Here is a 15,567-nt window from a genome sequence, read left to right on the forward strand (position 1 = left end):
ATGTTCATGTCCCAGAAATACGCTAGAGAGGTCAAAGCTATGAACATCTTGAGTATCTATTTAGATAAGAATTTATCATTATTTGTGAGATATGTCCACTATGGTTTCACTTTAAAACCACAAATAAAGTTTTAACAATGGGCATTTTCCTTGTTGAGACTTTGTGGTCAGACTAAACATGTCTCTGAACCTGATTAGATCCTGAGGTTTCAAATTCAATATTCCACAGATACAGAGCATTTCTTTGGCCATAAGAAATAATTAAGAACTTCAGAACTAATGCAGCTCTCCCAAGTCTGCTCATTTTTTCCTGATGATGTAATAACTGACATAATAATTCTAACCATTCTAAATCATAACCATAACTTCTAGTCTTGGATCTCACCACATATGATATTGAGATAGAATAAAGCATACACAATTAATCTTTGGAGAATCTAGGCAGCATTGCTTTAGATTTTTATACCAGCAAGTTCTTCATTTGCTAGTATAGAAATATTATGTTACTAAATGCCTTGTTTTCATCCTCACTTCCAACTATCCTGAATAAAAAAAAAAATAGTCATTATGTGAAGACAAAGAAACATTGAACAGCTAATTATACAACAGCCAGAACTGTCCACTGTGTATTCATTCTTGTAATAGATCGCCAGAGGGTGAATTAGCATATTTCATTTGAAATCTTGTAAAATAGAAATAGGATTGTTTTAGCAGTTTCCCAGTTTGCTTCATGGAAGATCTGCTTCAAAATAACAAAAAGCTCTAAATAATGGGCGGGGATGTGGGGGGTGTGGAGGGGGGTGGGGAGTGGGGTTCTGTAAACAATCCCCATGGGCTAAGTACCTACACAGGCAGGATATAGTTGATTATATCTAAAATCCACTTTCCCTGTATAAACAGTATTACTGTAATCCTAGAGACTACATTTGCTTTCTTAGAACCGAACTCCCCCTCTTTCAAGGAAAGGCCTAAAATAAAATATGCAGAAGTCATTGAATTGTTTCTACAGCATTTTCATTGCTGAAAGGGACCTCCAGAGGTCACTTATTTGGCCCCAAACTCCAGCCAGGTCTTTCTCTAATACTGAATATAGCTGTATAGCAATCTGCATTAAGAAAGCTTTTAAAGATCCCTGGGGCTGGTCAAAAAATAGCTAATATTGGTCTGATTCATAGAGTAGCACTATACGGATGTCAAAATAGCCACCTTCATCAAGGAAGACATCCATCAGGGCTGTTAAGTGCTAGTACTAGCTTTGAAAAGAAAAGCTTTATTTTCTCAGAGAAAAGGGTAATAGATTAAGGAAATGACCAAGTGTGTTGGTTTTTTGTTTGTTTGTTTGTTTAGGTACACATGTGTGTGTGCTTATCAAAAAGGAAACATTGTCATGTCAAAGACCACTGCAGGGGACAAATCCTTTCAAATAGCTACTGAGCTCAGAGTGGGGGCTGTTGTTTCAAACAAGATCCAATTAGCATCAAGTTATTGAAGAGCAGATGGTATACATAAGAATATTATTGACAGACCCGTTTTTAAGTGATCTTTTCCCCCAGCCAGCTGATAATTTTACTTCAATTCCATTAAACTGGGAGTGCAAATGATAGAAAATTTAAGTGTAATTTTGGTTTTCTAAAATGACTAATCACATTGCTGTCTTATCATAAAAGTAGCCTTCCACAATTGTTTAGACTTCTGAATTATCAGATTTGAAGTGCTACACCGGAATCTAGAAATTTAGCTAAAAGAAGAGCTGAGGCTCTTATCTGGATTATTTGGAACTTGAAGTCTTTCAATTGAAATACACAAAGAATTTAAAGATGCGGCTGAGCACCTAGTGATAGAGAAAGGATATAGCTAAGAGAGGAAAATGGCTTGCTCCAACAACTACCTCATGTACTCACTTGATCTTCTGTAGTAATACTACTTTTTTTTTTTCAAATGATACGTCTGAAAGGTTACAAAAATCCTAGTCAACTATGGGTGCATCCAGGGCTGGACACTGCTGTGGGGGTGGGGGTGGGGCCTGGTTGAAATCAAGGTTAAAGCAGCAGCTTTAACCACATATCCTTTCACCAGCCTTCAAGATTTTTACTTGCACCTCTTACAAAGCATTAACTTGAAAATATTTCATTTTTAAAAACAGAAAGATACCCTCGGTGCTTTCTCTCAGCCAGATGCTCAGCCTGGGTTACAGGACATGCAAAGATCCCACTGCCGGCCCCTCCCCTCCACCTTGGTAATTCTTCTTGGAAATGGGAATTCAGCAATTGAGAACTTTTTAATGTGCAGCTGCCTTTCTGAGAGAGCACTAACCAAGTAACAAAGTGTTCAGGTCACCTTTCCTCTTCCTTTTGTGAGGACAAGAGAAGAAAAAACAAGGTCTCCCTGCAGTGTCTCCTTGACTTTACAACATTCCCACAGTGGGCACTGAACCCTCCAGTTAACATGCATTCTGCACACCCACTATAAAACTAGGGCACTGAGGTAGGAAAAGGTCTTCCTCATTTACTTGGGTATTTAGCAGAGAACACCCCTCCCCCGCCCCCAAAGTACTCAGATCATTGTCTCTAACTTGATGTTTGTGTAGACAACCTGTAAAAGGTGTCATTTCAAAAAGTTATCCTAGAGTAGAATCAAGAAATTCCAGATGGGGGAAACTGAATCAGCTTTAAGGAAGAAAATCAAGATGAAAGGAATATAAGGAAAAGCAGAAAGGAGCAGGTTCTGTAATTTTTATTACAAAACAAAAGCTCAAACTCTTTACATGCTATGACATTAAATGTCATACATATGTTCATTGCAAGCAAATCTTTTTAAAAATATACATACTGTATATATTTACATTCAAGTTTGGATAACTGATGCCAAGGTGTCATTCAGGTTCTAATCTTCATCCACCCTGTGGATTTGTTTGGCTACTAATTAAATAATGATTGTATCCTCAGTCAGGCACATAGAGAGGTAGAATTTGCCTAGGAAGGAGAAGAGGAGGAGACTGGAGTGCAAATGTGAAGATCATTAGCGAAGCTGCTTAGCTACATCAAGGAGGCCCTAACTAGCTTTGGTCATCTCAAGAAGCTGAACACGTGTAGGCTTGTCCTCTAAATTACAAACAGAAAAACTTTGGACAGGTGCTTTTCTGAGCACATCAGGGTGTTGACAGCATTCAACAACTGATGCTGTGCCACTCTGCACCCAAAGAATTGCATAAGGCAAGGTAGGAGCAGGGCTGGCCTGGCAGTTGGGTGCCTTTTCCCTGATAAGACACAAACAATGCACGAACAAGTGGCTTAAGAGACATCCAATAATATCTGTACACACACAGCCTGGAACTCAGAAGCCATACTAAGATACTTCCTCTCCCAAGTGAAGGCCCTTATTCATTTCTGCCTAAGCCCAGCCCCATCCCAAACCCTGCTCATAAATCTAGAGACAGGTAGGAGTGGCCTGAGGCTTCGGAGACCGAGCTCCATCCGCCTCAAGGTTTCATGAAGATTCTTGGGCCTGGGAAGGGCTCTCCGAGCTCTTGCCAGACTTGGGAGGGCTCGTTCCTGAGAGGGGAAGTTGGAGAGTGACCATAGGGGTGGCCGTGGCCAGAAGCCCTTCACGTTCCCTTTTCTTCTGTTTCATCCTGCGGTTCTGGAACCAGATTTTGACTTGGGTGTCGTTGAGCTGCAAGGAGTTGGCTATTTCGATGCGTCGGGCTCGAGTTAAATACTTATTGAAATGAAACTCTTTCTCCAGTTCTGTCAGTTGCTTGGTGCTGAAATTCGTGCGGATCGCGCTGGAGGGACTGGCGGCTCCATACTCAGCGAGTTTGTCTGCAACATAAAGATTGGGCGTCAGCAGAGCGAGAGGACGCGGAGACAGAACCAGGACCGGGAAGAGGCTACAGTTGGGATCAAAGTCACAGCGCAGCCCTCCTGGGCCCCTAAGAACTAACAGAGGACCAGTAGAAACTCTCCACCAAGGGCTCTCTGCCTGGCACATTTTCCCAGCCTTTACTCAGGGCATGCTCAATGGAATCTGCCTGCTTTCCTAAAGACTTAAAGTGCGTTTCCTCCATAAAACCTAAACTGTTACCAAAAGAGGCAGGTGCAACGCGCTCCCCAGCGCAATTCCCCGGAGGAGGGCTCCGTCCCCGAGCCCAGGTGCCTCTGTCTAAGGCCCAACACTTACTTTTCCTAGAGGCGCTCCTCTTCACTTTCATCCACTCGAACGTGCTGAAGGCGGCGGGGAGGCCGGAAGCCGGAGAGGCAGACTTGGGGTAGGCGCCGGGGGCCGGAGACGTGGTCGGGAAGGCCCCGCGGTGGCCGTCTGCCGGCTCCTTGAGACACGCCGGGAAAGGGCCGGGCTCACCGAAGGCCCCGTGATCCACCTGGCCGCTGAGGAGGAAGGAGCCGCCGCCCGAGAAGACGGCCGAGGTGGCGTAGTGGACGTGCACCCCGCTGTCGTCCGCCGGCCGCCCGAGAGCGCTCGGCAAGTCGTACGCGGTCCCGGGACCCAGGAAACCGTAGTCTGCGCCCCCGGCCGCCGCGGCAGGTGCGGCGCCCGGCTCGTAGGCGCTCTCCAGGGTGCACGGCGCGTACGCGGGCGCGGCCGGGGGCTGCGCGGGGGGCTGCGCGGGGGGCTGCGCGGGGGGCTGCGCGGGCGCGGACGGGCGCGAAGGCGCGGGTCGGGAGCCGGCGGCGGCCGAGGGCCGGCAGCTGACGAAGGCGCCTTCGCCACCGCCCAGGGGCAAGGCGGGTTGCAAGGCCACCGGCCGGGCGTCGGCGCGACAGAACTTGGGCGCCAAGCTGAGCACTCCGCCGCCGCCGCGGGACGAGACGTACTCCAGGTAGGAGCTCATGGCTCCGGCCCACCTTCCCGGAGGCGCAGACGGGAGCCGAGGCTGTGGGGCCTGGCAGGGGCTCGGCGGGACCGCCGCTGTCGGTGCCGCACCGCCTCCCTCCCTACCCGAGCTGCCCTCGCCGAGCCATGGCTAGCGAGCGGGAGGTAAATAGTGGCTTAATATAGCGGCGGGGGCGGCCACGTGGCGCCCGGCGGCCAATGGGTGCCTCCGCCGCACCGCCCGGCCGGTGCTAGCGCGCGCCTTCGCGCGCCTGCCCCGCAGCCAACTTTTCGCAGCCGGCCGGGGGCCGCCGCCCAGCGCCCCCCAGCCCCGGAGAGACGGCCTCGCCCGGGGGCTGCCTGGGGAAGGGCAGGGCAAGAGCGCTGGACGCCCGCTCCCCGCACAGGTATTGGATGAGGTGGGGGGGAAAGGGGGAATGAGGTAGGACTGGCCGCTCTGGTGACAGCGAGGGGATGGAGGAGCGAGAGGTGCGGATCTGGGCGCCGCAGGGTTAAAAAGGAGCGGGTGGCTCGGCCTGTGGGAACTGCTCCTAGCCCTTCCTTCTCCAGGGAAGTTAAAGTTACTACTCTTTCTCTCCGAGTCCTAACGCTTTCTTTTGGTTTCCTTGGCGTTGTTGTCATCCCTCTCCCAAACCAGAAGCAGATGTTTGATTTTCCTTTACACCCTCCTGCCCCGTGGGACTAAATTTGATGCCGTGTACCTGGGGCGGCGCAAAACCTTGGCACGTTTTTGTCTTGGTTTTCACGTCGCTCTGCAGCCTTCCCTTCGGCTTCTTCCACCCCTGCCACTTGTGGCAGCATGGTGAGGGCGAGTGTTAAGAGTGCCAGATTTTAACTTGGACAAAAGATAAAAGTTTCTGTCTTGTGGGAGAGTTTAGCACATTTTACACTTGGACTTGGTTGTCAAAATGAAGAATCCGCCCTTGTGGTGGAAAGCTTCTTATGCCCGTCGAGCCCTCCTGTCTGGGAGGCTGACACACGCACCGATGCTGCGCACGCTTTCTCCAAGGCGCTTGGCTCAAGAGCGCAAAGGCTTCTCAGGGACGGGTCAGATCTCAGAGGTTTGGACGGGCCTGTACCTCAAAGCAATTAAAGCTTCTGTTCCATCAGATAAGTGCTGCGTTGTCTCTTGCGAGTGAAATCTGAGGGCTCACAATGTTAATGGGCTCACGTCTTTCCCTTGATAATATGGTTTTGTTTACTGAGTGTAGAGAGACGGGAAATAAAAGTGCAATTGGCACAGGAAATGAAGAGTAGAAGGGTAACAAAGACAGGCTTTACATTGACAAACTCTTCAACTTCCTCAAACATTTCTTTTAATGTTTCCTCTTTGGATCTGTAGGAGAACAAAAGAGATTAGACAAAACAAATAAAATGTTATTTCTGCACACATTAATGAAAATGGGTGTTTTCCTAAAACCCTGTATGAAGAGCTAAAGAGCCTACTCTTGGGTTATTCCAGTATCCTGGAAAACTTGATCTGTTACAGCTTCTGAGTTAGGGTAACTGAGGTTTTATTACTGTTTTACTGATCCACTTGTCATGAAAGAGCTTACTGAGTACATGCCTAAAATTCCATTCTGAGTAAGTCAGAAAATCTGAGCTATCACAGTCCAGGGAGCCAGTTTCTTGCAGGGATTCAGACTTGTGAATGAACAAAAACCACACCAAAATTGTAGGCGGGTAAGAGACTGAAGTTGAGTGAAGATGGGGGAGGTGAGTGTGCCAAGATGGGGGTCGTATGGGGAACACCCAGGAGTGAGCACAAAACTAAAGGGGTCCAGGGTTCCTGTGCTGTAGCATTGTTGGGTTTGGTTGAGAAATGAACTCCAATACTCAAAATAGCTTTTCAGCCTGATAATAAATATCCTAGATAATTTTCTTAAAGAGAAAAAAAATGTTCTTCTCTAGCACCGTGGTCAGGAAATGATAGAGTAGAGCATCTTCAGAACTACCTCAGGCTTAAAATGTAGATAAATTTCTTCACCCCCTTCACCTCACTGCCTTTAATGCGAAAGTATCAGCAAATAAGCTGCTGCTGGATTCACAGGGATAGGTAAGCCTTCTTACCTATCCCTGACTAGACTTTGCCAAATTTTACAGGTGGGATATCCCAGCTCCTGCAATCCTATCTCAAAACTATACAAAACTTTGTAAAGCCGTCCTTTGGGGGAAGACATCCAGCCAGCTGTAGCCCAGGGTTTAGGACAGAATACCCAGTCTGACTGTCTGGCAAGTCAGACCAAACCTCATCAAACTAAGGGTCATTTTTCTAAAATTTCAGGAAAATCAGGCAGCCCAGGTACCTTGGAAGTCTTAGTGGCAACAAAGACCAGGTTTTTGCAACTAAGCAGTTGGACCAAAGGTGGGTCCCTCTTTCCACAGTTAAACCTTGACCTTGATATATCCATGAGTGAGCTCTCCATACCATTTCCTCAGAGCAGAATTTTGGAGATTTAGCCTTTCCTGAGGAAAAAACAAACGTATCCAGAGAAACAATAAGAGAGGAAAAACATTTTTGTTTTTGTATGCATACCCATGGATGAGAGCTTGGGGAGGGGACTCAATCTTTGTTTAGACCCAGTAACAGTTCCCTGATAGTTGCATATGAAGAGCTACCTTCCATTCATCCTTCTGTAAACTCACTTTAACTTCCAAGTCCTTGGCATACCCCATACCTGGAGGCTCAGGGTTGCCATCCCCACGCCTGAGTTAGTTCTTTTTTGTACAGTTCTATGGGATTTTTAAAAACTGTGGTAACAAATATAAAACACAGACTTTCCCATTTTAATCACTTTCAAGTAATTGTTGTTGAACCAGCTTCTTGACTTGTTCGGGTTTGAAGTCTGTTCTCTGATCATCTCAGATTCAGATTCAATAAATGTTTGCCAAGGACCTACTGTGTAAGGATACTTTGCTAGGGAAGGAATAGGCTGGGGGAAAAAATTCTCAAACCACAGTAACAAGGGCATCTATTCTGGTGCAGGTCTTAGCTATACTTTATATCTGTTCTAGAAGGATCTGAATTTATAATTCTCGAAGAGACACTGGAAGATGTAGGTCATTGAGGGTGAGTGTAGAAAGATGGGAATATAAGATATTCCAAGTAACTTTAAAGTTTGTCTCTTAGATTTTCATGAGGGTATGGGAGAAATTTCTTACTAATTTTATCACTTGTTCAAGCCATGAATTCCCAAGGGTCGCTCGGCTTGCCGAGCCCTGATGCCAGTGAGCTCTCTCTCAGTAGGAGGTGACAGCAGAAGGGCCTAATAGCCAAGTTGTGTTTGATGTTGGAATGCTTTGAAATCTCTCCCATCCTGCTCACACCACAGCAGCCACCCCCTACTCACTCCCCACACCCCATGACTACTTTCCGCTTTCATTTAAAAAACAAGCTTCTTTTCTACAGAGAGAAGTGATGGAGGGTGGCAGTCTGGTCCCCTACATGTTTAAAGTTGTTCTTAATAAGCCTTTTGTTTGACTCCTCCACAAGTCCCACCCTGCTAGTCCTTGGACATGCTTGAGCATGTGCAAACTCTTGGCTCCAAGCCTCCAAAGCATGGAAAGTCTTATGGGGGAAAAAAAGTGGTAGTCTTCCCTCTTAAGCCAGGTCTGCACATTTCTGCAGCATCCATAGCCATGCCTGGATGAGAGTGGTGATGAAAGGGATCCTCATGGCAGGAGTTCTAAATCTATATGATAACATCAACCAGCCTGAGAAAAACAGCTTCAGTGCTATGCCTTTCCCTGAGAGCTTTTGAGAGGGAACGGATTGTGGGTCAAGCTCATGCCTGGCACAGCAGACATTTAATAAATGTGTGTTGCATGGAATTAAGGAGTGGGCAGTTGGAGTGTCTTCGCCATGACTTATCTTGGCTAAAGGGAATCATTAAATGGTGGGCTCCCCAAGCCACTTTGTGTGGGTAGGAATAGGTTCCCTGGCCTACTCCCAGAGATTTTAATCCAATAGGTCTGACCCAGAAATATTTATTTTTAATAATCTTCTTGAGTGATTCTAAAGTAAGGGTATTTGGAACCACGCTTTGAGAAATTTTGCTTTGGGAGCTTCAGCAGGGGTACTGTGTAAGAGAGGGCTGGCAGTGATTCTGTGGGATGGGCCCTTGAACCAGCACAATGAGAGGTCATGGCTAGCTGGAACATGAGTGTAACTGAAAAGTGTCCAGAAACTTACTGGGTGGTAGGAACATAAAAGTCAATATCAAACCTGAGTCCAGTTGGGCTGAAATTCCAGAAAGTATTAGCCAGTAGGAGTTAGTTCCCCATGTTTTGCAGACAAGATAGTGCTTTGCATAGCACGCTCACTTCTGTTCCTTGTCACTCCTCTAGCTTGGCTTTGGGTGATGCCAGTGGGGTAGAAACGAACGGGACTTGTCTCTTAAGTCTTCAGAGCATATTTAGAGTGATTCTGAGGCAATGGGAAGAAGGGAGGGTTGGGAATGGGAGTCTCAAGGAGAAGCCAATTCTCTTTTCCTTCCATCTTTCCCATGTTGTCTGAAATAGGCATTTGAGCCCCAGTGATCCAGAGGGGAAAAATGGCCCCTTGGCCTAAGCTGGAACACTCTTCATTAGGCTAAATGGTGATCATTCACAGCAATGAGATGTCAGAAACAGAAGACACCTTAGAGAAAAGCTACATTAAACCCCTCATTTTAGAGAGGAAGTCACTTAATTCAGAGGTTAAAAGGCAAGGCCGTCTCACAAAAACAGCTAAGGAACCAGTATTTTAGCTGGCTGGATAATCCTGGCCCTCCACTCCTGCCTTTCCATGGTTTGCCAAGAGGAAGGAGCAAGGCAGCCGTGCCTCCCCACTGTGGTAGGCCTCAAACCCAAACAAGCAGAGCAGTAGTCCGGGAGGTTCCTTCACTTCTGGGCGTCTGACCACAGTCACTGTGGCCCCTTTAATTATGTTTGGGATGTGTTTGCTAAACCTGTGCCCCAGCCTTTTGTAGTCCCCCTTGAGCTACTCCTACATAAGAGGATAGAGATGGGCCTGTGTCCCCACCCCACCCCCACCAAGCCAGGGTAAAGGATCCCCTCATTTCCTCCTGTTGGCCTCATTTGAAATTAGAAATAGAATCCCTGGAAGTCTATCAGCAAAACAAGAGGCATCCCTCGATTAATTTTACTGCATAGTGCAAGTGCAAATAAGAGCATGGCTGAACACACACATATGCACGCATACCCAGGTCATAACTTATACTAACCATTTATTTATCACAAACTTTTCCATTATAAACATGTGCTGTATTTATAATAGGTAATAAATTTAAATTTACATGAAGATTTTAAAAGTACCAAAAGGTGTGCAGTGAAAAGTCTCCCCTTCCCACCCAGTTGCCAACCATCCAGTTCCCCTTTGATAGGCAATCACTTTTATTAGTTTCTTGTATATCTTTCCATACCCACTTTATTCCTGTAGAATCCAATATATATAAATATCTACCCATGGTTTTTACACATATGGTAGCATAGGTAGACTTTTGCACCATGCTTTTTCCCCTGTTGTACTTTGAAGATGATTCCATAAAATTCTGTTAAAAACATATGTGCAAGTTTTTACCTATCAGAAAATTCCTAGAAGTAAAATTACTGAGTCAAAAGACATGTGCACTGGTAATCTTGATATTTATTTCCAAATCACTCTCCAGAGAATGGAATCATTTTATACTTCTACCAGCAATATATGAAAGTGCCTGTTTCCTCGCTCTTTGCCAACTCTTTTGATTTTTGCCAATCTGATAAGTGAAAAATACCTTTTAATTACCCTTATAGCATCACCATATATTTCAGATTCTTCCTTATCTTATTTGATCCTTTCATAATTCTATTTTACAAATGATAATACTGACACAGAAAAGCTAAACAACTTGCTGTAGTCACAGCCAGTGTAAGTGGCCAAGATCAGGTGTAAAACACTCTTTACTACACTGTGCCACATGAAATCTTAAGAAGGTTCCAAGACAATGGGTGGCGCATTCCCTGAAATACACATGATATAAAAAAAAGTACAGAAGCTTTTTGACATCTGCTAAGAGGCCTCTTCTTTAGTGGTCTAATACTAAGACCACATTTCTGCATGCCCTAGAGAGTACCCCTGGGGAACCACAGAGGCTCTGATTAGCAATCTGATTTGACCTAGTCCTAAGCATTAGGTTGGATTCAATATCTAAGAAGCAGTGGGATGCTATTGTATTGTTTTTAATTCCCTGAGACTTATTTTTTTCACTAGAAACCAGGATCTAAGCAGAAGTCAGTGTGTGGTGGGGGTGAGAGGTCCCTGGGTCTTAGCTGTGTACAGGACATTCATTTGGATCTGGTAAAGATATCAGTACCTAAAATGCACACATTGTTCTAATGATATCTAGATATCTAATTGATTGTATTACTGATGATGAAACCAAGGCTCAGAAAGATTATGTTAATTGCTTAGCGTCATACAAGTTATCAAGAGTAAAGCACGACTTTTAATATACAGTTTATGAATGTTCATATAGCAATCATATTCTGCATTAAATTATAAAATGAAAAAAATCAAGAAATTAACACTGATTTTTTAAAAAGCGTAAAGCAGAAGCTAAAATCTAGACTTAAAACTGAACTCAGTTGATTCCTTTGCATACTCTTCTCTTTCCTCTCCTGTGTGCATTTTGGTGAATGGCCAGACTATTCACTCAGGCCCATGAAATAGAAACCTCCTTATTAACATCCACAACTCCTCTTTCATTCATTCAGTTGATCACCAAGTCCTGTGAATTCTGCCTCCTAAATGTCTCTCCTCTTTGACCTTACTACTTTAGTTCCTCTCTATGCTGGCTTATTGCAGGAGCCTCCTTTGTTGTTTTTGCCTGCTTTTCTCCCTCTCCAATGATACACAGTACCCCTAAGAGTTTCCTTGCAAATTGCCCAGCTTAAAACATTCAGTGGTTCCTCACTGCCTACACAGTAAGTCCAAACTCCTCAGTATGAATCTTGTATAACCTCTCTTCTCAGTCACAGATCCACAGATGACTCTTCTTATTCTCAGTCAAGACCTTGTTCACTCTTCCCTTCCTAATTTTGCATGTGCTGCTCCCTGGCATTAGAATGCTTTGCAGGGAGCGGATGTGCTCAAGCAGTTGAGCACCATGCTTCACACATGGGAGGTCCCTGGTTTGGTTCCTGTGCCTCCTAAAAACAAAACAACAAGCAAACAAATGAAAAAACTCAGGGGGGAAGCGTGCTTGGCTCAACGGATAAAGCGTCTGCCTACCACATGGGAGGTCCACAGTTCAAACCCAGGGCCTCCTTGACCCGTGTGGAGCTGGCCAATGCGCAGTGCTGATGCGCGCAAGGAGTGCCGTGCCACACAGGGTGTCCCCCGTGTAGGGGAGCCCCACAAGCAAGGAGGGCGCCCCTTAAGGAGAGCCTCCCAGACTGAAAGAAAGTTCAGCCTGCCCAGGAGTGGTGCCACACACACAGAGAGCTGACGTAGCAAGATGACGCAACAAAAAGAGACACTGATTCCCAGTGCTGCTGACAAGAATAGAAGCAGACACAGAAGAACACACAGCAAATGGACACAGAAAGCAGACAACTGGGGGGGGGGGCAGGGAAGGGGAGAGAAATAAATAAAAATAAATCTTAAAAAAAAAAAAAAACCTGAGGGGGAGCCAGATATCGCTCCGTGGTTGGGCACCAGCTTCCCACATAAGAGGTCCAGGGTTCAATACCCAGCACCAGGACCTTAAAAAAAAACAAAAAAACAAAACAAAAAAACTTTGCTACCCACCTAAACCTTCCTGCTGTAGCTCTAATTCTAATGACTGCCCCATAAACTTTGCTTTGTGTATATCCCATTATGGTGTGTCTAAAATGAATTTAGAAAAACATTAAAAAAGCTGAAGTAAAAATATTCAAGTCTTTGCCCCACGCCAGAAGAGAAAGGAGAAGTATATTATTGTGGTTGGACTTTTAAGTGTATTTTGCTTGTTATTTTAAATAGCTTTCAAGTTTACTTCCAAGTTCAACAGCGATCTTGTCCTACTTCCTTCCACACAAATAAGGGGACTGAACAGGTTCACACTTTCCCCTGAATTCTAGCCTCTGGAGACATCTTTTTTAAACTTTTAAATAAAACAATGTCTGCAAGAATCTTCTGACCTACTGGGATTTTTCTTACTCTGCCTTCAGAGATGAATTCGAACCTCTTGGGGGTGGAGCAGCGTTTAAGCTGAAGGTACGGAGTGGGCCAGGGGCCAGGGGCGGGCGTGAGTGCAGGCAGTAGGGAGGGCCCGGGCCCCGGAGGGAGGGGCTGGTGGGCGGCAGCGCGGCCCTGGGGTAAGAGGTGACCGGCTGGCCGTTCTCGGGCCTCGTCTCCTCTTGCGGTTTCTGGTCGGATCCCAGCTGGCCCAGACTTGCTCCGAAGTAGGAGGAACCGCTGTCGAGCGAAAAGTGCACACGGGGTGATTGATGAACTCTTAATAGGACCAACCTCTCCCGCCCCCCCACGCTAGACAGAGAGAGCGAGATCCTCCACCCCACCCCCCTCCCCAGTCTTCCTCACCGGCGAGAGGGGATGCGCCGCCAGCCGGTAGGGTGATTAACTCACCGTTTGTCTTTCAGAAAGTGTTTCAGGTCGATTCAGGAACACCCACTCACCCCCCACCCGCAGCCTCATTGCGTGCGCTCTGCAGACTGCTCCCTGCAGCGGAGCTTGGAGGCGTAGAGCTAGCGCGCGTGTCACATGGTGGCGCGGGCCGAGCGCTCCTTTGTGTGGCGCGCCCGCCCGCCCGTGGGAAGCAACTCCTATTGTTCCCTGTGGGAGTGGGGGGGGGGGGGCGAGGGTTCAGTCTCCAGGTCCATGCCAGCCCCGTCCCCAGAGCGTCTCAAGGTCCAAAGACGGGTGAGGGCTTCCTTTGTGTGTTCTCTGTTGGTAGCAGGCGTCCTGGCTGGCTGGCGGGGGTAGGGATGGGGTGGCGAGTTTGGGGTGGGGGTGGGGGGCGGGCGGGCGGAAGGGAGACTGGCCCAGCTCCTCCGCTGCCTGGAGTTCAGCTCAACTGACCCAGTTTCCCACTCAGCCCTTACAGAGGAGGTGGGGGAGGGGTATTTATAGGGCAGCGCTTTAAACAATAGAGCCATCAAAGGGCCTTTTCCCTGTCTCCCCACAAGTCAGGGGCACTACACTCCCCTACTTTAGAAATTCCCTGGCCCAGCAGGTTCTGGTTGTAGCCCTACTTCCATGAGTAAAAACACTTTCCACAGTACCAAGGCTCTTTATGAACCCTGATTTTAAGTTGGGATTCCCCTCCTTCTTGGGCCCTTATGCTAAAAACCCTACTTCTTTATTTCCCAGATATTATTCTCCTGTTAAAATGATCCCCTATAGGAACCAGTCAAATATTGTACCATAGGATGGAGGACAAGAAGATTCACTCAGTAGCTCCTTCCTTGCAGATCTCCTGGGGATCCTTTACCTGCCCCAGTTACTGCAAAGGATTGGACAGCTGTCTACATTGACTCTTCATGCATAGAATCTTTTGTCTACTGTGCTTCCGTCTGGACCTGGCCTGAAAGTAGACCTTTGGATTGTTCTTTGTACTTTTTCAATTTGCCAAGATTGAAAAGTGAGGCCTGAGAGAAGTGTTTAGGAATGGGTCAGGTATATAAATCCATTAAACACCAACCTTGGGTCCCAAAGATTAGGGCATTTGTGGCTCAAACAGAAGACAACAGAGAAATGAAAACTAAGATTTCATCCTCTATGATAATCTTCTTGGGTCATCCTCCACCCGTGCAGTGCAATCATTGCAGAGGATTTCTCTGACCTATTTTTCTTCTCTCCATTCAGGCCTTCTGCAAGAAAGATGTGCATGAGCCAGTTCTCAAAGTCTGTAAGTGCTTGGCTGCCAACCCAGTCTTAGCACCCTGTGCCTGAAGTGCCTAAGAATAGGGTGCGCTCAACTAGGCCCAGCCAGAACCTCTCTGGGAAGTTGCAGTGCCCTGTGGGGCCTGGAGCCTTCTACCCCTCCTGAACCTTATATTCAATAGACTCACCAATTTCTGTTCGTCCTGTTCTGTTCTTAGTTTTTGAATGAAGGACCAAAGTAATGTCAGGAACTTCCAGATGAAGAGGATCCTCCTAAACCTGTAACTGGGATTAACCAATGCTTCACTTCTGAAGGAATTTTAATGAATTCTCAGGATAAAGGCAAAACAGCCCCATGGCTGTTTATTGAATACTGAAGGTGTAAACAAGCTTCTGGTTCATCCAGGTCAGAGGAATACTTTTTATTAGAAGGCATGATTACTTCTTTGTTATTCACACATACACCCACACATATCCCTTTTATACTCCCTAATGAAAAACCTCAGATCGAGAGCCCAGGCTCCCAAGACTGCTAGTTGAGAGGATACACTTCATTCAGGGGTCCTTTGGCTGGTACACGGGAGGGAAAAGGGACAAGGAGCTAGTATAGGTAATCACTATCTTTTAATACTCCTTACTGATAGAAATTCGAAAAATCTTGTTCAGCAAGGTTAGCAGCCTCTGGGGCCTCAGAAACCAATTTGGCTGATGTGTCTCTGATAGGGACTAGGCTTGGGGCTATACCAAGGGGAAAGTCCTGCCTCTATATTCTCTGCCTCTTTCTCATTTGAAAGCCTGTGCAAAGAAATGGTACAAATGGATGGTTAACTTAATGATTCCATCAGAGGCGG

The 15,567-nt window shown here is 46.4% G+C and overlaps 1 protein-coding gene across 1 annotated transcript; it reads right to left on the reverse strand.

The window, feature by feature from the left end:
- Positions 1–3,262: 3,262 nt before the first annotated feature.
- On the reverse strand, positions 3,263–4,876 carry HOXD1 (homeobox D1). Its single transcript, XM_058301263.1, has 2 exons — positions 4,180–4,876; positions 3,263–3,821 (listed from the first exon to the last, which is right to left on the reverse strand). The coding sequence occupies exons 1-2, from the start codon at positions 4,847–4,849 to the stop codon at positions 3,487–3,489; spliced, it is 1,005 nt and encodes a 334-aa protein (XP_058157246.1). The 5' UTR covers positions 4,850–4,876; the 3' UTR covers positions 3,263–3,486.
- Positions 4,877–15,567: the final 10,691 nt, after the last annotated feature.

This window comes from Dasypus novemcinctus, chromosome 7, assembly GCF_030445035.2.
Source record: "Dasypus novemcinctus isolate mDasNov1 chromosome 7, mDasNov1.1.hap2, whole genome shotgun sequence".
In the NCBI taxonomy this organism is placed as follows: domain Eukaryota; kingdom Metazoa; phylum Chordata; class Mammalia; order Cingulata; family Dasypodidae; genus Dasypus; species Dasypus novemcinctus.